This window comes from Pelodiscus sinensis, chromosome 15 (genome assembly GCF_052426305.1).
Source record: "Pelodiscus sinensis isolate ZL-2025 chromosome 15, ASM5242630v1, whole genome shotgun sequence".
Lineage (NCBI taxonomy): Eukaryota > Metazoa > Chordata > Testudines > Trionychidae > Pelodiscus > Pelodiscus sinensis.
The window spans coordinates 5,084,171-5,106,192 of record NC_143066.1 but is presented as its reverse complement, the minus strand read 5'-3'; the positions used below and the strand labels follow the sequence as shown (position 1 = coordinate 5,106,192).

Below are 22,022 nucleotides of genomic sequence, written 5' to 3'. Positions count from 1 at the left end.
TGATCTGAAAGACACCCCCTCGAGACAGGCTGAAAAGTGACTCGTGGAATTCCTCTGTGATGGCACAAGCAACAGGAAGATACCTACGCATCCTTGTGGACTCCACCATGAACTCCTCATTGGACATGACCCAATCATAGACTCATAGACTCAAAGGCCAGAAGGGACCTGGGCCCACCTCCTGTAGAGCACAGAACAGGGACCTTCCCCACAATAATTCCTAGAGCAAACCTATTGGGAAAACATCGAGTCTTGATTTTAAAATGGTCAGTGATGGAAAATCACACACACACACACACACACACACACACACACACACACACACACACACACAACTTGGTGACTTGTTCCATTGCTTTGTGGTGGATCCTGTTCGTACTTCCACCGGTGTAAATCAGGAATAGCTGCACTGCTGTGCGGGGGCCGGAGGCAGCGCTGGAGATCTTATGTGACAAGTTATGTTAATGGCCCCGCAGCATAATTCTTGGGTTGTGTTGCAATGTCTAGGCCCTTGCAGGTATTTTTATAGGCCGTAGCTCTGTGTCCCCCGAGCCTTCTCCTTTCCAGACAATATATTTTTAGCCCCCTTGCTCTCTCCTCATTCATCTGATCTTCCAGTCCTGCAGGACACCAGCTTCTAGCTGGAGGTCATTTGAGAACACGCCTTTTCCTGGGATGTCATGGTTTTCTGCTCCCGCAAGGGGCTGCATATGAAACTTCTTCAGATCTGCAGCAGAAACCTGACGGGGCGGGAGAGGGTTCGAGGCAGCTGCACTGCAGAGGGGTCCCAGGATGATGCTGTTTCCTGTCGTCTATTAAAGTTCCTTGTTCCATGCTAGAAGAAAGCGGCTCTGTGTGATTTGTTCCCACGAGCTCGTGCCATGGGGCAACACCAGGAAGAGCAGCACAGGACAGAGGGAAGAGGGAAAAGCTATCCACCGAGACCCTATTTTATCTTAGTCCATCCCTATCCCCCAGCAAGAACTACTGCCCGGTTCTAGGCCCTGGCATCACAATGACTCGGTCCTGTATGTGCTACATTGACCAGAGAATCCTAAAAACAATGCCTACCCATAGAAAACCAGCAGCAATGCCATAGCGCACAAGACACTGTATTGCCATACATGCAGCTAATGCGATGGCACGGACCACCAGCAAGGTGCAAAGCAGGGTGTGGGTGTGGGTCTGTGCGTGTACGGGGATGGGAGTGCGTTTATTTAAAAGGGGGAAGTGAATTACATTTTTAAAAGGGTAAGGCAGCTTATTTGAGGCCCCAAGTGCGCCGAAGAAATCGGCTCCTCCCTCGCGTAGTTGCTACAGGCGCTAACGCAGAGTGAGAGGCACCACTGCTCTTTGAGGGGCTGGTGGGCTCAGCAGTAAGTGTTGGAGAAACCAGCTGTCTTCCTAGCTACTTGTGTGACTCCAGCGAGGGGAGCATCTGAGTATCTCCTAAGCACACAAAAATAGAAATACTAATCTCTCCGCTTCCTCCCAGCCCATCGGAGAAACCCTGCATCTGTCACGGCTAGAAGGAAAGGGCGGAGCACAGCCCGCGGCTCTGACCTCAAGTCTTGGGAGGTGCCCCGGGGTTCCCATTCCCCCACGTGAGAGCAAACCTCTCCTGACTGACATTTGGGGTAGACTGTAATCAGGGCCGGATTAAGGGGGGGGCTAGCTGGGGCCCCAACCTATGGAGGGCACCTGATGGCAGCTGTAAGGGGTGTTTCACGCCCGATTGCAGCTGTAACGTGCGCAGCACGCCGGGGGGGGGGGTGCTCACGCGCTGTGTGCCCAGGGGCGGAGCCGCGCATGCGTTGCGTGCCCGCTGCCTGGGACGCAGGAATGGCTCGAGCCGGCCCTGACTGTAATTCATGACAATGCCCGCCTGGCCACTCCCGCATGGGTGTAAAAGTCGCCGTTTTTCTACCCCGCCAGGTATGGAGCGAGAGTGCAGAACCGGCATTCTTCTGCAAATGTGGCACTGTTAGCCTGGGACTGAACAAAGATATTAACTGGATGGCGCATTAGAAAGCCAGTCTCCCCTGACTTGTACAATGGCATTTTTAAGTCAAAAGCTAAGAATGGGGCACTTACAGCCACTTAATTAGCCTCATTAGCACTGGTACGACAATTGACAGGGACTTTTTTTTTGCTTTATATGTGTCTCATATCTTGGTTTCTGTCATTTGCACTCCACCTCATCTGATGAAATGGGATTTGCCCACGAAAGCTCACGATATATTTTGTTTGTCTCTAAGGGTACGTCTAAACTACATGCCTCTGTCGGCAGAGGCATGTAGATTTGTTTTTTTGGCAAAGGCAAATGAAGCCACGATTTAAATGATCGCGGCTTCATTTACATTTACATGGCTGCCGCGCTGAGCTGACAAACAGCTGATCAGCTGTTTGTCGGCTCGCGCGCTAGTCTGGACGTTCCCCCTGTCGACATCAAAGCCCTTTGTCGGCAGCCCCGGTAAACCTCATTCCACGAGGAATAACGGGGCTGCCGACAAAGGGCTTTGATGTCGGCAGGGGAGCGTCCAGACTAGCGCATGAGCCGACAAACAGCTGATCAGCTGTTTGTCGGCTCAGCGCGGCAGCCATGTAAATTTAAATGAAGCCGCGATCATTTAAATCGCGGCTTCATTTGCCTTTGCCTATGTGTCTAATCTACATGCCTCTGCCGACAGAGGCATGTAGTCTAGACACAGCCTAAGGATACAGCTACACTTGCTCCCTAGTTCGAGCTGGGGATGTAAATGCTAATGAAGCGGGGATTTAAATATCCCACACTTCATTAGCATACTCTCGCCCACGCGTTATTCCACTCAACAGCTGATTCAAACCAGGAAGTGCACTTCGAGACGCATTAGTTCGAATCAAACCCCTTGGTTCGAACTAACGTTACTCCTCGTTTTTTGTATGCTAATAATGCGCGGGCGAGAGTATGCTAATGAAGCGCAGGATATTTAAATCCCCGCTTCATTAGCAATTTCGGTCGGCTACATTTGCATCCCTAGCTCAAACTAGGGAGCAAGTGTAGACATATCCTAAGATGCCACAGGGCTACTCGTTTTTATTCAGGACTATATCATAGAATCATAGAATCCTAGAACACTAGAATTGGAAGGGACCTTGAGAGACCATCAAGTCCAGCCCCCTGCACTCACGGCAGAACTAAGCACGGTTGACCATCCCTGACAGATGTCTATCTAACCCGCTCTTAAATATCTCCAGAGATGGAGATTCCACAACCTCCTTAGGCAATTTATTCCAGTGTTTAACCATCCTGACAGTTTTTCCTAATGTCCAACCTAAACCTCCCTTGCTGTAATTAAGCCCATTGCTTCTTGTCCTGTCCTCAGAGGCCAAGAGAACAATTTTTCTCCCTTCTCCTTGTGACACCCTTTTAGACACTTGAAAACTGGTGTCATGTCCCCTCTCGGTCTTCTCCTTTCCAAGCTAAACAAGCCCAATTCTTTCAGTCTTCCCTCATAGCTCATGCTCTCTAGACCTTCGGTCATTCTTGTTGTTCTTCTCTGGACCCTCTCCAGTTTCTCCACAGTTTTCCTGAAATGCGGTGCCCAGAACTGGACACAAGACTCCAACTGAGGCCTAATCAGCGCAGAGCAGAGCGGAAGGACGACTCCTCCTGTCTTGCTCACAACACTCCTGCTAATGCCTCCCAGAATGATGTTTGCTTTTTTGGCCACAGCGTCACGCTGTTGACTCATCCTTAGCTTGTGGTTGACTCGTATTTAGCTTGAATAATGATGAAACCGGTAGGATTTCAGTATGCAAATGAGCCAAGGGGGCTGACCATGTGGGCTCTGCAGCACATAACACGGGCATGGGAAACGGACAAGGCGTGAGGAGGCAGGTAGCTGGGGGCTGGCATCAAAGCGACCCAAGAGGGGCGTGGAGGGCGGAGCTGAGCCGACTTGGCAGGGCGGAGGGAGGCACGGGCAGAGACGGGCCGTGGCCAGCACAAGCAGATTTGCGCAGGCTGCAGCAGGGGTGGATTCCGGCTGGCCCCGTGTCGGAGCATGAGTCAGGGCTGGTCCCCAGCAGTGTGAGCAGGGGAGGTGCAGATGCAGGGTGGAACGCGCACAGGCAGCGGGTGGTGAGGGGCGCAGGCTGGCGCGGAGGTTACAGGCCAGAGAAGCAGGGAGGAAGTCAGAGCTAAGAAGGGGGGTGTCTGACACCCTGCTGGCCCCCTGCGGCTTGTGAGGCACCGGGACGCTGGGCTCTGCAGCACCCACCAGAACACGCTCCCAGTTTCTCGCTGGGTACCACGCTGAGGCTCTGGGGGGCGCCTGCCCTTCTGGTGCGGGCCTGGGGGGTGTCCAGTCTGCGGCGCCAGCCCCAGGGTGGTCAGAGCTGCACCCAGTCCCGCCAAAGACTCCATAGAGACGAGGCCTCTGGGGCGTCGGGGGGCCAGTGAGCTGCCGTGGTTCAGGATGCCAGGAGCCTGCGCAGGGCCCACCCCTCCAGGGCATCAACGGGCACAGGGAGGGGCACATGGCTCCACAAGCCACTCGCCTCGCCCCAGCCCCGAAGGCAGCAGCTACAACTACCGAGGCCTCCCGGCGCCTGCCCCCTCCACGTTCACGCTTAGCTGGGGGAGAAGCCGTGGATGCCCAGGGCACCCTGGAGGGAGAGCGGGGACCGGCCAGCCCCTCGCCCCGCTGCTCTTGGGAATGATAAAGGATGTCCTTAAAAGGACAAAACTCCCGCTGCCCATCCCCTGTGACAGCCAGAAGGCAGCAGCTGGGCACGGTGCGGTGGGAGAGGCTGGGGAAGCGGAGAGGGAGGGGGCATGGCAGGGAGGGGGGAGCAGGCGTTCAGTTACAAGGCTGTTTCCATACTTAGCCTCCTCACAGCCGCCTGGGATAGACAGCCCCAGCCAGCCTGGCAAAGGGAGACCAAATTAACTCAAGGGCAAGCAAGGGTAACGTGGATCCGCTCCCCCGCACCTCCAAGAGCACCCCACGGGAGAGACGCCCCAGGATCTTTACAGCCAGGCCCCCTGCCACTGTCTCTGCCCCACGCGTGGGGGGCGAGGGGAGGCCCTGGGGAAGCAACTCAGAATGCCGAAATGCACTGCATTTTGCACCATCGAGGAAAGGAAACGGCGAGAGACCCAGCCCACACCTCCCCCCTGCCCCACTGCAAAATCCTACCCAGCCTCCCCACCCAGCGCAGCACCAAACCCCCCAGGCGCCCGACCGCTGCCTCCTGACTCGGAGCGACTCCAGCGCACGGGCCGGCCCCTCGGAGCGCTCAGCCCCGGGACAGAAATCACCCACCCGCCCCATCCCAATCTGCCCTTCACACGCAGCACGGGCTCAGCAAAGTGCCCCCCTCCACGCCCGCCTGCTGCAGGAGGGCCCCATTGCATGGGGGCGGTTCCCCCAAACTCACGGGGGGCTCCCCAGCTCAGTTCAACCCAAGACCCCCTCAGCGGGGGCCTCCCAGCTCAACGACTCTGCACGGGGGTCACGCCCGGTGCTGTCTGAGCCACCCCCTCAGCCCTGCGTGGTGTGCACAGCCCCGCCGTGGGCTGGGGGTACGGCCACCGGCTGGGCCCAGAGCAGGGGGGCTGGCGGAGAGGCACACGCAGTGCCCAATCCCCAAGGGGGCCCGGGCGGGGGGCGCAGAGCCAGGCCTTACCTGCCGCCCCGAGGAGCAGGAGAGACGCCAGGCAGCAGCACAGCAGCCTCAGTCCCTGCATGGTGGCTGCCAGGAGCCCGCTGCTGCTCGGCGCCTCTATTTATACAGCAGCTGGGGAAGGGGACAGGCCAGGCACTAGGGCAACTGGGCGGCAGCCCAGCCCTGCACACACAGTCTGTTTGACCTCCCCTCCCCCCAGTGTGGGGCTCCAGCCCTGCAGCCCCCCTGCCTGGGTGTGGGTCTGGGGCCCTGCAGCCCCCTCTCCTCTGCTGTGGGTCTGGGGCCCTGCAGCCCCCCTGCCTGGGTGTGGGTCTGGGGCCCTGAAGCCCCCCTGCCTGGGTGTGGGTCTGCGGCCCTGCAGCCCCCCTGCCTGGGTGTGGGTCTGGGGCCCTGCAGCCCCCCTGCCTGGGTGTGGGTCTGGGGCCCTGCAGCCCCCCTGCCTGGGTGTGGGTCTGGGGCCCTGCAGCCCCCCCAGTCCAGGTGTGGGTCTCGGGCCCTGCAGCCCCCTGCCTGGGTGTGGGTCTGGGGCCCTGCAGCCCCCCCTCCTCTGCTGTGGGTCTCGGGCCCTGCAGCCCCCCTCTTCTCTGGTGTGGGTCTGGGGCCCTGCAGCCCCCCCCCCCAGTCCCAGTATGGGTCTCGGATCCTACAGGGCCCCCCCCCCCCGGTGTGGGTCTGGGGCCCTGCAGCCCCTCCGTCCCAGTGTGGTCTCGGGCCCTCTAGCCCCCTCCCCACATGGTGTGGGTCTCGGGCCCTGCAGCCCCGCCCCCCAGTGTGGGTCTGGGCCCTGCAGCCCCCCCCGGTGTGGATCTCGGGCCCTGCACCCCCGCCCCAACCAGTCAAACTTCTTACTCAGCTTCCGCTTCCTCAGCTTGGTGGTCCGGCTGCGGGTCTCTGGCCTGGCGCGCCCAGGGCTGCCAGGCGCCCGGACAGTCCAGTATTGGAGCTGTCTCTTCAGGAAACAAACGGAGACACTAGAACGGTCGGGTGTTTTCTAACGCAGATGGGATGTCGATTGGGGTGTCGTGGCCAGCGTGTCTGGTATTTTTGTTGAAACCATCTGGCAGCCCGAGGCGCTGACGGTCTCGGTCACGGTGCTGCCAGCGGCCTCCCCACCAGCTGCCGCCACCCCAGCCTGGCGCTGCCCGGCCCTCGCCTGTCACGGGCCCGGTTGCCGGGGGGGGGGGTCTGCACGCGCAGCGCCCCTCTCGAGGGACCCTCCACCCGGCACCAGAGAAATGTGGGACTGGCCTTCCCCCGTCCCCCGTCCCCTTCCCACGGACGTTGCGCTGCAGGTTAGAAAGGGGCTGTTCACATCACTGTTCTTCACGGCTACAGTCGTTCCCAGCTCGTTTCTGTTGTACCTGTCGGTGGTACTTCCCTGGCCCCGTGCCCACGGTCCCACTGTGTGCCTCAGGCCCCCAGTCGCACAGACAGGCTGTGACAGGAGAAGAGTGAGTCCAGGCTGCTCCAGTTAGGAGCTAACCACTGGGCCAGCTGGCCTGCCCCCCAGCCTGAAGCACTATGGCAGTTTTCCCAAAGCTACATTTCACCACAGTCATGGGCAGGGGTATTAACGTCTAAGCCTCCCTTGAGCCGGGCTATGGCCCCGCCCGAGGCCCTGCCCATCCTCCCCCTCTATGCTGGAGCCAGCCAAGTGGGGACTCAGCTTCAACCAGCAGCCGGGAACCTGGTGGCCAGGGCGCTTGGGCCGGCGGGTGGGGTCAGGCCTCCAGTGGCATGGCCCAGCCAGCGGAGCTGGGCACTAGGGCCGTACGGCACTCAGGAAGGGGGCTGGTGTGGCCGGGCGCAGAGACCGGCCTGGCGGTTGGGAGGGCTGGTTAGCGTGACTGGAGCAAGTTGTCCGAGGCTCCACTGGGGGGGGCGTGGTACGGCCGTGGGGCTCCGGCATGCACGGCAGGCACAGGGCTGGCAGGCTAGCTTGCCCACTGCCCACGACCACAGGCTATTCCAGGGGTGGGCAATAATTTTTGCAGGGGGGCCACTTCATGAATGTTGGTGCATGGTCACCGGCTGGCACCAGGCCCCCCCACTCCAGAAGGGGCAGGGCCTCAGATGGAAGGGGAGGGGCTGGGGTCTGCAGAAAGAGAGAGAAAAAGTGTGTGTGTAAGACACTGCGTGTGAGAGACAGACTTTGTGACACAGATTGTGCATGTACCGCAGCGTGTGTGTGACCGGGACGGTGTGAGGGGGCCACAGAGACTGTAGCACAGACTGGGGGTGTGACAGTGACACACAGTGTGTGTGCTGGGTAAGGTTCAGAGAGAAGCCAGGCGCTGTCTCTTTAAGACAGGGAAAGCTGTCCTGCAGCTCTCCGTGTGTGTGTGTGTGTGTGCACCTCCGCTGTGTCTCCCCCTCAGAGCTCTGCAGCGAGGGGGCACAGGGGCACGCCCTGAGTTCAGCGCGCCCCCGTCACCCCACAGCGAGCAGGAGAAACCTGGGAGCAGCTGTGCTGCGGGACAAAACAAAGTGTGTGTGGGGGGGGGGGGGTGCAGCCTGGGGCCCTGCTTTGAACCCTGGGAGCTTTCAGTCCTCCTCAGCTCCCCATCCCCCCTCAGCAGCTTTGAACCCGGCCACGGCCGATGGCTCTTGAGCCCGTCAGTCGCTCTTGGGAGTCAGTGGCTTGGTCGTTAGGGGCCGCAGGCCGCAGCAGAAGGAGAGATCGGGCACGTGGTCAATCAGCCACCCGACAGCCATCAGCAGCGGCGACACCGCGAGGTCACCCCTTCTAGCCCACAGATCTGAGCCAAGAAAAGCAGCAAAGGCCCATCTTCCCAAGGGGGACGGCAGTCAGCTCGGCCGCCACAGGCGTTCGGGATCCGCTTCCCCCAGCTCCGAGAAGCAGCCCCCTCTGGCGTGGCCCGGAGCAGCGGTTTCAAACCAGAGCCATCCCGCACGGGAAGAACGGAGCCTCGCTTCCTGACCTTCGTCTCGAAAGAAACCAGCTGGGGAAATGTCGACGTGCTGCCTGGCATGCGACCCGCACAGCAGAGCTGAGACCTACCACGGGGCCTTTCGTGGGCACGCGTGGTCAGGCCTTTCCTTCACGTCCCCGAGGAGAAATCACAGCCCTGCAGCACCATGTCTTGGCAGCCAGCACGGGCTTTTCCTTCGCCTTGACTCACAAGGAAGAGGATTTCCCTCTGAAATCAGCTGTGCGCCTTCTTCCAGCAGTACATGCGCTGTGGCGTTTATTTGTTCACGCCACATCTGTGGGCCAAAGAGTTGGGTTTCTCTGGAGGCCATCCAGGTAAGTCTGGCCTAGCCCTGCTTGGGAGCTCGGCCAAGAGTCCATCGGAAAGCAGGAAGCTGCGTCCTAACTCTGTCGGTACCTGGGCCCCTTGTCAGCACTTCTGCTGGGGAACATCACAGTCCAGGATGAATGGCCCAAGTTCTCCCGCACACGCGGCTCCATGGTCGCCCGCAGAAGCTTCTCACGCTCGGGAACAGCGTTTCCTGCCGCAATGGCCCTGCGAGCAACCAGGCAAAGCGATCGCTGGAGAGCTCTGAGAACATCCTGCGACAGAGCGAAGCAGCCAGGCCCCGGGACGTCAGCCTGTTCTGGTGGGCCCAGGGCCCTACGACACGAGGCTGGCAGGACAGCAGCGCTCTTGCTAAGTGCTGTGGGGAGACTGCCGGAGCTGGGAGCAGCGGGGACCAGGGGGCCTCCTGACTGATGAAGAAATAATTTGTAACTAAGGCAGATCCTCTGCCGGCGCAGGCAGCCAGGTGAGCTGGGTGTGAAAAGTCTGCTGTGCCTCTACGGCCCCGCTGGTCACAAGAGCCCTGTTACACGTGGAGGGAAGGCCCGGAGCCTTGCATGCCAGGCCTTTCTCGCTTCCACCAAAGGAGTGGAACGAGTGCTTCATTTGCATAACGGTCTACCCAGAATTCCCAGAACTGGACCCAAACTCAGCACTGGGTGGAGAGTGGAGCTGACACGTGTGCGGGGCGGGGAGGGGGGGCGGCGTTCCTGCCTCGCGTGTCCGGCGTGTTTTTGGCCTGCTGCTACAGAGGGCTCCAAATGCCGGATGAGACAAGGGAAGCTCTTCGAGGGGGGCAAAGGAAGCTCTTTTCTGAAGCGGCAGGGGACAGCACTAGAGCCGCGCGAATGCTTGCGAGGCCCTGTCCCAACCAGCTACTAAGAAGTGGGCAATCGCTGACGGTGCGTCCCAGCGGGCCGGAGACAAGCGTGTCCAAAGGACTCCAGAATTCTGGCACGGCGCCCTCCCGCAAGTGGGGCGGAGCAGTCGGGGAAGCGAGTGGCGATGTCGAGGGACGTTGGCCGGTGGGTTGTTCCCATGGGCGGGTGGGGACCTGAATGGCCCAAAGGGCCCATGGGCCGAATCCCCACTCTGGCATGATAAATGCAGAAGTGGGGGCCTGCAAAAGTACCTCACAACCGTATCTTTCCAGACTTTGGTATAAAACTTCCCCCCAAAATCTTAACAACCTAGATGTTGGGGATAAAATCCACTGCCACCACCCAAGTAATGGTAAGAAAATCAGGGGAGAGATCACTTGGGAAATCTCACCCCTAAAGTAAAAACCAGGACACAACAATTAACCAATGCCAGGTTAATAAAAAGAAAAGAGAAAGAACTTTTATGATCACCACAATATTCCCGTTGCCAGCATAATGACTAGATGGAAAAGTCACAAAGTAATATACTCATGGGGGGGACCCCACCATGGGCCAGGAGCTTAGTTACAAAGGAGAGGAAAACCCGTTTCTAAATGCACAGACATCAGAACCCATTTCCCAAACCAAAAAACAATAAAACCTAACACATTTATCTAAACTTTACCCGACTTACATACAGTGAAGAGTCTTTTCTTGGAGGGAGACATTCTGTCTGTCTCCCTCAGTAGCTGGAGAGAAACTGCCCCAGAGACAAAGGAGGGAAAACCCCAAAATTCCTTTGTCCCAGTTTGAAATTCCTAGCTACATTCCTATTGGCCAACTCTACCTGGCTTAGGTATAGTTAACCCCTTAGTCCCCAGGCTGCTGGCTAACCCTCATGTCATGACAGGCACGAGGGGCAGGAGCTGTCTGAGGCCGGCTGGCTGTGGCAGCTGGAGCAGAAGGCACGATCAGCGCCCCGGCCTGCATGGCTGTCAATGGCCGTGATGTCATCATCAGGCGCCTCAGGCCAGCGGCGCCCTAGGCGACCGCCGAGTCTGCCTATGCTCACAGGCCGCCCCTGGCGAGGGGTGCTCTAGAAATTCTGCATGGTGGCTAGCTCTGAGAGAGATCCATAGGCGCTGACCCCAGCCCTCGCTGCTGCCCCCAACCACAGGCCGAATGGTTAAAATGGGAACACGTTGGAGAAGTGCCGGGAAAATGGTTTTACCAATTGGTTGGAATTAGGGTTGCCAGATGGTTGAAACAAAAATACCAAACACCGCCCCCCCCCCCAAAAAAAAACAGGAAAAAATGCTGTTGAAGGAAAGAAAAGGTGGAGGGAGACCAAAGTTGCTGAGCAAAAAAACTTATTAAGAAAAAAAAAAAAATTAAAATAAACCAGCATTAAAACAGCGTGTCCCCTTTAAGAGTGAGTGCAGGGATAGGAACAGGGGAGCGGTTGAGCACTAAGACCCAGGGGAGTCATTGCTTCCCCTGGGTCGGCAGCCTTGCAGAACCGGGTAAGCATGGGGGCTGGGGTCGGGGCAGGCTCGGGAGACTGGGCGCTGAGTGTTTGTAGGGTTGCCAGGAGCCCAGCATTTTTGCCTACTGGCCGGGGAAAAAAATCAGAAAATACCGGACGTTTTAGGTGTCTGGTTTTCTCTGAATTTTTTTACCGGACAGGAGGCGAAAATACGAGACTGTCCGGGTGAATACCGGACACCTGGCAACCCTAGTGGGAATCGGAACCTGCTGCAGAATCCGTCGGCTTGCGGCGAAGGCCCCTGGACACGTGGCAGGTTTCTGGTGGCGGCCTGCCAGCTTGCCTGGCCGACCACCCGGACCTTTGGATCGTCTTGCCTGGACGGGAGTGACTAGCCCAAGCTTGCAGGGACTGTGGCTAAGGGGCAGCCTGGCAGAACAGCTCCTTCTCCCGACGCCCCTTTTCATAGAGAAGTTTGCAAGCTGGGGGGTAGTTCCAGATCAGCACAAAACCATTTCAAGCCGGCGCTTGCAGCACCCGAGGCGAGACACGGCGAGGGCCCTGCTGGGTCGGGAACACCACGCTTCTGCTTGCCCACGTGGCCACGGTACGGAAATCTCATCTTGCCCAGGGAGCCGGAGGGAGCTGGGGACCGCAAGGGACGGGCGGCCGGCCAGGGTGATGGCGCCGCTCAGATCCAGGGGCCACGCTCAGACAGGCCGCTGCTGTGATAGGAGTTCGCTGGGTCTCAGGCCAGATCTCAAAAGCCACCATCAGCAGCCAGCGCCTCGGCACGGGGACAAGAGGGGCCAGGCGAGGGCTGTGAAAGGTTGACTGGTGAGGGCTGGAGCAGCCCCTGCCTGCAGCAGGAGTGTGGGGGGACGCTCCAGCCCGGCCAAGGGGGGGGCACTCCAGCTCAGCCATGAAGGGGGGGCACTCCGGCCCGGCTGTGGAGGGGGGGCACGGCTGAGGGAGTGAGGGGGCATTCCAGCCTGGCCATGGGGATGAGGGGGCACTCCGGCCCAGCTGTGGTGGGGGGGACACTCCAGCCCGGCCATGGAGGGGGGGCACTCCAGCCCGGCTGTGGGGGGGGGCACTCCGGCCCAGCTGTGGTGGGGGGGACACTCCGGCCCAGCTGTGGTGGGGGGGACACTCCAGCCCAGCCCCCTTTAATCAGTTAACCGGTTAACCAGTCGAACAGGATTTAGTGCTTAGGCCAGAGCCAGGCCTGGGACTGCGGCCCGGGGGCACACAGGGCCGAGCGGGGCAGGCTCTCATGGACCCGTCCGGGTGCCGGGAGAGATTCGCCGTGTGCCCTGCACGGACCCGGCTCTGGCCCTCTCGCTGCGGGGCCCTTCCTCGCGCAGTCGTTTGGCTCTGCAGGGGCGGGGAGAACCGAGTCGCGTTTCTGGCCCTGGAGGTTTGAAACATTTTCTGACGGCAGCTGCCTCGGCTCCTTCTCCGGCGGCAGGCGCCCGCTCGCTGAGTCAGCACCGGCTCTGTCCGTCACCGGCAGAAAGGGCCGACTCAGCATGGCCGGGAAGGGGAGGGCACACTGCCCAGTGCCAAGGCCTGCCCTGGAAAGGGAGCCAGGGGAGGGGAGCTGGGGATGGGAGGAGGAGGAGAGAGAGAAGGCGAAAGCTGCTGCATTCCAGCTCCTCCAGGCCCTGCCCCACCGTGCTGAGGGGGAGCCCCCCAGGAAAGTCCAGCTGGAATCTGCTGCGGTTCAGAGGCACCAAGCCCTGCAGCTTGAATCTGTACCTGCGGGCGGCCAGGAGCGCCCGAGAGCAGCATGGCTGGCCAGCCCCATTCGCCTGCCGGTGCCACGCCGGTGAGCAGACCAGAACAACGGGCACCCTCAGCTCGCCGCTCCGGCCCTCGCTCCGCGCGCAAGGCCTGTCGGCCGCGAAACCGCCTTCCTCAGATCCGGCGTCAAGGCCCCGCGCTGCACCCCGAGAGCCGGCTCGACGGCCCCGCCAACACGGCACGGCCCAGGCTGCTCGCCCGCGAGGGAAGGAAGAGCAAGCGAAACCAACGAGGGGAGGGGCCGAGTTCGAGTGCCAGTTGTGCTCCCTTCTGTTTAGAAAAGACCCCCATCCTGCAGCTCCTTTGAGCCCACCCAGATGAGGGGTAGAATCAATGAGGCGCCCTTAAAGACTAACGAGGAAACCATGACATTCTGCCCCCAGACTCGCCCACAGGCTGGACCGGCTAGCGTCCTACAAGCAGAAATCAAGGGCACAGCAAACAGCCCGTCCACCCCCTCTTTGAAAGGGGGTCCCAGCCCCCCACTTAGCCGATGGATTCGGGAGACTAGTTTGGGCGGGTTTATTCGCCTTCAAAGGTCCAGCAGGCCCTCGTTAGGAGAAGGGCCCTGCTAACGACCAGAGCTTAGATGACCTCGTAGAGCCATGCCACCCCCTAGTGGCCGCAGCCATCAACACCCTCACCCCGCATCACCTGGCTGCACAGCTGACGGTGCTGCACAGATTAACCCGATCAGATGTAGCATGAGATTTCTAGGGGCCAGAGGAACGGACGAGAAGCAGCCACATGCAGAGGAGACCCAGTCATAGAATCACAGAACACTAGGACTGGAAGGGACCTTGAGAGGTCATTGAGTTCAGTCCCCACCGGCTAGCCCATCCCTGACAGGTGTGTGTCCAACCTGCTCCTAAATATCTCTGGAGATTCTGCAACCTCCCTGGGCGATTTATTCCAGTGTTTCACCACCCTGACAGGCAGGAAGTTTTTCCTAATGTCCAACCTCAACCTCCCTTGCTGCAGTCGAAGCCCATTGCTTCTTGTCTGGTCCTCAGAGGCCAACGAGAACTATTTTCCTCCCTCCTCCTTGTGACACCCTTTTAGGTACTTGAAAACTGCTGTCACGTCCCCTCTCAGTCCCCTCCTTTCTAAGCTAAACAAGCCTGATTCTTTCTTCCCTCGGAGCTCGTGTTTTCTAGGCCTTTCATCATGCTTGATGCTCGTCTCTGGACCTTCTCCAATTTCTGCACAGCTTTCCTGAGACGTGGTGCCCAGAACTGCACACAAAGCTCCAGCTGAGGCCGAATCAGTGCAGAGGAGAGAAGAATTATTCGGTGACATCCCCACATGGCAGACAACTGAAGAGACACAGTCTATAAATGCTAGAAGCCAGGTGAGTGTGGATCAAACAGAATCTTGGTGGATCAGTGTCATACGGGCGGAGAAATACACAGGCATGGCAGAGTGAGTCAGGCCGGCAGGGAAAGGGCACAGTTTGTGGAAGAAAGTGTAGAGGCAAATGTAGTGAGAATTTTACCTGAATCACTCTGTACCATAGACAGAGCCATCTCTGGGGGAGGGAGCAACCGACCCTCCAGTGCCACAGGCAAAAGGTCCTGGGTACCCCCCAGCTAGGGTTACCAGATAGTTAAAAAATATACCAGACACACTTGATCTCAGATGGGAGGGGAGCTGGGAGGGGAGCAGTGCTGGCCAGGAGGGGATTGGGGGGAGTGGAGCTGGCTGCGGGAGATCGGGGGGAGGGGGGAACCGGCCGGCGGGAAGCAGGGCCGTTGGAGAGGGTTGGGGGGAGCAGGGCTGATTGTGGGGGAACCGGCCAGCGGGGAGTGGGGCTGGGCTGGGCGCACACAGATCCCGGGGTGCTGCCTGTCCCACGCACGGTCCCGGCGAGGCGAGGCTAAACAACTAGAAAACCCAAAGTACAGGGGGATTTCAGCCATCCCACAGCGGCTGGGGACACGTCACCTCCGGCCGGGATGCTGAGGCACAGTTTCTAGACACCATCAGCGGTTGCTTCTTGGAGCAGCTATTCCTGGAACCCACAAGGGGAGAGGCAATTCTTAACTCAGTGCTAAGTGGAGCACAAGATCAGGTCCAAGAGGGGAATACAGCGGAACCACCCGCTTACCGTGACTATAATTAATTAAATGTAGCATCCCCAAGGGAGGAAAAGCACCAGCACAACCCACCACAGTCGCATTTCGCTTCAGAAGGGGAACGGCACAAAAATGAGGAACCGAGCAAAATGGCAATGAAAAGCGACAGTCACAAGAGTGCGAGCTGCATGGAAACGGTAAAAACACCGTAACAGAGGCTCCCGAGAGGACTGAAAAAGCACCAGCTTGGCTAAAGAACCGAGTAAAAGAAACAGTCCTTTAAACACCGGAACGCCTCCTGAAGAACATAGAAAGGCGCATAAACTGTGGCAAGTCAAGTGTAAGAGACTAGTCAGGCAGGCCAAAAAAAGAATTTGAAGAGCAACTAGCAGAAGCCTAAAAAACAAACTGTACAAAAATGTTAAGTGCATCAGACGTAGGAATCCGGCCAAACACACAGCGGGGCCACTGGATGATCAAGGCGCAAAAAGGGGATTCAACAGACAAGGCTGCTGCAGAGAAATTAAATGATTTCTTTGCATCAGACTTCTCTGTAGCTCATGTGAGGGAGAGTCCCAAACCTGAGCCATTCTTTTCAGGTGGCAAATCTGAGGAACAGTTCCCAGGCTGTGTCGTCAGTACAGGAGGTTTTGAGACAAATTGATGAATTAAACAGCAATAATTCACTGGAACAGGAAGAGATTCACCCCAGAGCTACTAACTGGGGTATGTAACCAACTGCTTACATCAGCCTCGGTACCCGAGACTGGAGGGTGGCGGATGTGATACCAATTTTTGAAAAAGGTTCCAGAGGCGATCCTGGCAATTACAGGCCAGTGAACTTAACTTAGTACAAGGGAAACCATAGTGAAGAACAGAATGATCAGACACAGAGATGAACGGGATGTGTTGGGGACGAGTCAATACTAGTCAGGAGATGGGACAGTTTCCATATGAGGAGAGATTAAAAAGCCTGGGACTTTTCAGCATGGAAAAGAGGCAACAGAGAGTGGCTGACAGAGTCTGTAAAATCACGAGTGGTGTGGAGAAACTAAGGGGCTGTGTCTAGACTGGCAAGTTTTTCCGGAAAATCAGCTGCTTTTCCGGAAAAACTTGCCAGCTGTCTACACTGGCCGCTTGAATTTCCGGAAAAGCACTGACGATCTCATGTAAGATTGTCAGTGCTTTTCCGGAAATACTATGCTGCTCCCGTTCGGGCAAAAGTCTTTTTCTGAAAGACTTTTGCGCAAAAGGGCCAGTGTAGACAGCACAGGACTGTTTTCCGCAAAAAAGCCCCGATCGCGAAAATGGTGATTGGGGCTTTTTTGCGGAAAAGCGCGTTTAAATTGGCCACGGACGCTTTTCTACAGAAAGTGCTTTTGTGGAAAAGCATCCTGCCAATCTAGATGTGCTTTTCCGAAAATGCTTTTAACGGAAAACTTTTCTGTTAAAAGCATTTTTGGAAAATCGTGCCAGTGTAGACGTAGCCAGGAAGTGTTATTTACCCCTTCATATAACACGAGAACTCATAGGCACAGGAAGTAGGGGTTCAGGGGGTGTGCAGCACCCCCCAGATTTTGCACCCCACCCTAGGGTCCCAGCTGCCAGCCTGTACCCATGGGCTCCACTGCCACCTGGGGAACCAGTCGCCAGCTCCAGGGGGTCCCAGACACCACCCCCTCAGCTAGGGTTCAGGCTGCTGGCCCACTTGCCTCTCCAGGCTCTAGGGCACTGACCGTTGGCCCCATGCCTGGAGATCTGCAGCTTCCCCCAGCTGCAGCCCCAGTCTGGGTCTGTGAGGGGTTCATCCCCACCCTAAAAATGGTTCCAGCGCCACTGCAAGAACTGGGATCACCCAATGAAATTAACAGGGAGCAGGTTTCAAACAAATAAAGGGAAGCATTTCTTCGCCCAATGCACAGCCAACCTGTGGAACTCCTTGCCAGGGGATGTTGTAAAGGCCAAAATTATAATTAGGTTAAAAAAAGAACTAGGTAAGTTCATGGAAGACAGGTCCATCCATGCCAAGGTGGGCAGGGCTGTAACTCCATGGTCTGGGTGTCGTAAGCCTCTAACCACCGGAAGCTGGCACTGGATGACGGGGGAAGGATCACTTGACATTACCCTGTTTTGCTCCTTCCCTCTGAAGCACCCGGCCCTGGTCACCGTCAGAGGACAGGGTGTGGCTCGACGGCCATGGCCAGCCTGGCCGTGCGGAGAAGCTGTCGCTGGGAAGGAAGCCAGGAGCCCAGTGCTGCCAACCCCAAAAGTGCCAGTCATGCGTCGCGCCCACAAGATCCCAAGTTTGGCTTTAAAATCAGGAGAAAAAAATATAAAGCGAGAGTCTGACTGCGTCTCCCCTGCGGGCCCCTGGGGGGCGCCCCCACCGTGCTGTCACGCCTCCCCCCCACAACCCAGCCTGGAAACTCACCTTCTTAGAAAAGCCAAAAATTCTCCTCGCTTGCCTCCGGCCTCGGGGGCTTCCCGAAGAACCCGCAGCCCCCCCTTGGCTGCAGCCCCGCCGGCTCCCCCAGACCCTCCCCGCCAGCCTCGCCGCTGCAGGGCTCCTCTGTCAGGGGCAACGGTTCCCAGTTAGGACCGGGCCCAGCGCCCCCTCATCCCTTAGTGCAGCATGGGTCCGTCACAGCAGCAAGGGCTAGGGGCTGAATTTTGGGTGCCTGGCCCACAAGGTAGGACCTAGATCGGTGACTGGCCTCGTACCCAGCGTGGCCGCATGTTTTCATGGCTTCTCTTAGCAGCCCAGCTGTGAGAGCGGGGAGAGGGACTCCAGGGCTGGGGCAGTCTTAGGCTGCAGGCCAGGTCTCAGAAGTGACTTCATCTCCCTCAGAGGAGGCCATCTGCCTGCAGCCGCAGGTGGGCAAGCCAGCTCTCCGGGCCCTGTCTGCCTCTCCGCCCCTTTGCGATGGGGGCTGCAGGGCAAGTGAGGTAGCCTGGCCCATTCCTCACGTGTCCCTCCAACCTGTCCTTAAAAGCCTGCAACGATGGGATTCCACCGCCTCTCCCGGAAGCCTGGGCCAGGGCTTAACGCCCCTTAGCGAAATGTTTCCCAACGCCTAACCTGAGTCTCCCTGGCTACAGATGCAGCCTATCGCTGCTTGTCCTACCTCCAGGGGCCACGAGAACAATTTGACGCCAGCCTCTTTATAGCAGCCCTTGGCATCTTTTAAGACTTATCCGATTCCTGCCCCTTTTGTCGTCTTCTCTCAAGACCCAACTGCCTCAGTTTCCCCGTTCCTCACAGGGCCGTGCTTTTAACCTGGTAGATGCTCTCCTCTAGACTCTCCGGCTGTGTCGACGTTGGCACCCTTTTCCGGAAAAGGGTGCCAATGTCGACACAGCCTCCAATTTCTCCATGGCATCGTTCTCCTCCCCACGGGTCAGCACGGCAGGAGAGTTACCTTCCCCTCTCTCATACGACTCTCCTGTTAACGTCCCACAAGTACATTAGTATTTGTAGCAACTGAATCACCGTTGGCTCAGACTCGCCTTGGGATCCGTTTTAACCCCCCCCCTTTCAGCAGTGCTACCCGCGTCCTCGTTTCACAGTTGTTCATTCGATTTCTCGCTGAAGCACTTTGCACTTATCTGTATTGAATTTCAGCAGCTTGATTTCAAACCGGCTCTCCGGTTTGTCTAGGCTGTTTGGAATTCTAACCCGGTCCTCCCGAGCGCAGCCCCTCCTGCCTGCGGCTTTCTCTCGCCACGCCCTTAGCCAAGTCACTAAGGGCAATGTTGGCTAGTAACAGGCCCAGGCCTGACCCCTCCAGCCCCGACTGGAATCCTCCTGCCAGGGTCGCGGCGAGCCATTGCTGGCTCCGCTCTGAGCACGCGCCTCCCCGCCAGCGATGCCACCAACAGGCAGGGGGTTTCCTGCCGGAATCCCCTCCTCGTACTCTGCACGAGAAGTGCTGCCATCGACGTCAGCGGGGCCAGGTTTCCACCCCAGCGTGTCTTGAAGACAAAATCTCAGGCTTTGCCTGCCTGATAAAGCAGAGCCCCAGCAGCGCTTTAAACTGGCCTCGTACCCATGGTGGGAGAGCTCGCCTAGTGCCCCACGTACACCCGCTCCGCATGGGGAGCCACGCTGGCGCTTGATGGTGCTGTAACTCGCTGCGTTTGGAGGTGGGGGGTTTCACACCCGAGCCAGAAAGGTACCGCACCGTAGAGAGCCACTGTAGACTTGGCCTCAGGCTACAAGTCCCCTCTTACGCCTTTATCCTGCAAGGTCTTGGAACAAATCAGGCAGTAGCACCACCTTCTAATTTCATCTAGAGCAGTGTTTCTCCACCAGTGGGACGAGTAGCCTCAGGGTACTTGAGAGAAGTCGGGGGGGGGAGGGGGGGGGGGGGGGAAGACACATCAACAACTGAAATATGGAGAAAATTTTTTTGTTTTACCGCGCTTTATTATTTTTGTCCTTTTTACACCCAAAATGTCAGCGCCTGCCTGGCTACCATGAGTTGTTTAAAAAAATGTGTTGCAATGGTAGAAAAAAAATTCTCTCTAAAAACAGTAGGTACTGGGGGTGCTTTTTGAAACAGGGGTACTTTATAAAAAAAGTTGAGAAACACTGATCTAGACCCCAGTCCTCGCTGGTTCAGGAGAACAGCCGGGGGATGGTGCAACAAAGCTCACTCCGGATCAAAACACATCACATCTTTACATCCCCCCCCCCCCCCCCGGGGAGGAGGATACGAGGTCAGCTTGGCAGGGCTTGTTCTTGCCAGAGCTGTGTTGGCCGTGACTTAAGCCCTTGGAGGACCAGACGGTGTCCCAAAGGGATCATTTAGCAGGGCCCAGGCTCTCCCTGGTATCTGCGCCAGGCTGACTGCTCTGTAATTCCCTAGAACCTCTTTAACGACTGGTGTCATTTGCCCTTAGAACCCCAGGGCGGGCAGAGCCCCCAGCAGGGCCAGCTCAACTCCATCAGCCCAGCCAGGCCTGTGTCTGCCCTTCACAGGTCCTCAGAGAATAGCCAACGGCTCGGAGAGCTTCAGCCAGCTCCTGAAGCATGGGGAAGGGCGCCGGATTTCCTCAGGCTCGGTTGCCTTGAATACATCTTGACTAAACTCTCCTTTACCTCTTCTGGCTCGCCCTCCTCACCTGCACAGCCTTGGAAGGGGGGTAAACGTGACAAGCAGCAGCCATGTGCGGAATAAAGTTTTTGTGCACCGAGGCGTGTACAGCTGTGCACCACCCATAGACAGATGCTGCCGGTGACGGGCACTCTGCCTACCAGCTGGCCAGCATTTGAATCTCTCCTGGGCAGCCACCCAAGCACCCAGCTTCCAGGGAACAGCAGTCTGCAGAAGCACGATCGTGCTAGGCCACGTTAGCTGGGCAAGAGACCAGAATGGGGAGGGTTTGTGTGCTGCCCTCGGGCAGGCAAGGCAGGTAGCCAGGCAGCACGCACCCAGGGCAAGCCAAGTGCTGGGCCTGAGCCCACATTGCAAACACTGTGTGCTGTCAATGGACAGCCAGAGGCTGGGGGTAGGTCCCAGATCCACAAAGGGAGCCAGGCCGATAGTTGAGCTGAGGCCGGGCCCTGCAAGCAAACGGGAACCCGTCGCTCAGGGCTCGGGTGGGGCTCTTAGGGTGTATCTGGGCTCTGCCAGGACTTGCTACCTGCGATCCTGGTTGCCCTCCAGCCCCGGCCCAGCTAACGCTGTTCTCAGAGCACTCGCAGACTCGCAAGCCAGCAGTTCACCGGGCTCATTACATGGACCTGGCTCCTGGCGTCAGGCCCCTGGATTTCTACAGGCCTCTCCCCACACCCTGGGGCCACAGAAGCTGGGAGAACTCTCAGGCAAGGGCGTCCGGCAGAAGGAACCTCTGAACAGGTAAATGTGCCAAACTTCCTGTCGCCTACCCATGGCTCCCTACGTCCCCATCAGCTCCCTTGTCCCCATCCAAACCAGTCCTCCGCCCCGGCACTTTCACCACCCCCCGGGGGCAGAGACCCAGAGTCCACTGGGGACCCTGCCACTGCTCACTGCCCCAAGGCTGCGGCGCCAGGCCCAGCCCCGAGACAAAGGCTTTTTGGTTGAATGATTTGTAATGGTTACGCGTGTCCCATAACCCTGCAAGGGGGGGGGTGGGAATGTTACATACACTTCAAAAACCCAGCTTCTCTGGGCCTCCCCCCAAGGACCCCGTGACAGGACAGCAACGGCAGTAGCTGCGGGAGCGAGCGTGGGAAAGCACCCAACACGTGGCAAGGCCCATCTGCCTTCCAGGCAGGCTGCGGGCAGAGTGGGATGTTCGAGCACCCAGTGGCTCGGGGCAGGGGAGGGAGGTGCGGACGCTCGGGGCTCTTGGCCCAGGCAGCTCATGCAGCTATTTTTGAAAGTTTAAGTCTGGCTCCGATTCACAGGAGAGGAGGAAGTTTATGACAGCTCCTCACCCACACACACTCCCATTCCCCTGCCAGCAATGGGAGCTGGCACCAAAATGAAGGAGGAGCCTTAGTGAGCCAACAGAGCTTTGGTGGTCAGATCTTGGCTAGAAATTGGTAGAGCCCCACTGAAGTCAACAAATGCGGATTTATTTCCAGCAGCAAAGGAGCTGGACCTACTTTGACCTCATACTACTCAGCTGCCATTCGTTTGATCCTGGGGTTCTCTCCAGCCCTCAGCCTCGCCCCCTCCCAGTTCCTGGCCTGTCTCTCTCCTCCCTTAGCCCTTCCCGCCCCACCTGCTTAAGTTGCATGGAGAGGGAGTTCACAGCTTCTGGAGCAAAGGGGGCCAGCTGGCTGCGCACTCTGGTTACAAGACTATGGGACTAGTTGATTCCCATTTCAAAATATTTTCTTCACAGCCGC

At 58.0% G+C, this 22,022-nt stretch overlaps 1 protein-coding gene across 3 annotated transcripts in view; it reads right to left on the bottom strand.

Annotated features, from left to right (window-relative positions):
- Nucleotides 1-5,817, bottom strand: part of SRL (sarcalumenin) — a 71,900-nt gene extending 66,083 nt beyond the window's left edge. For 2 of the 3 annotated variants that reach the window (XM_075899103.2, XM_075899104.2), the window contains exon 1: nt 5,674-5,817. In XM_075899103.2, the coding sequence (XP_075755218.2) occupies nt 5,674-5,734 (61 nt within the window). In that variant the 5' untranslated portion in view covers nt 5,735-5,817. The remainder of the gene's footprint in view (nt 1-5,673) is intronic. The other variant, XM_089782212.1, reaches the window with a different exon arrangement.
- Between the last annotated feature and the right edge of the window lie 16,205 nt (nt 5,818-22,022).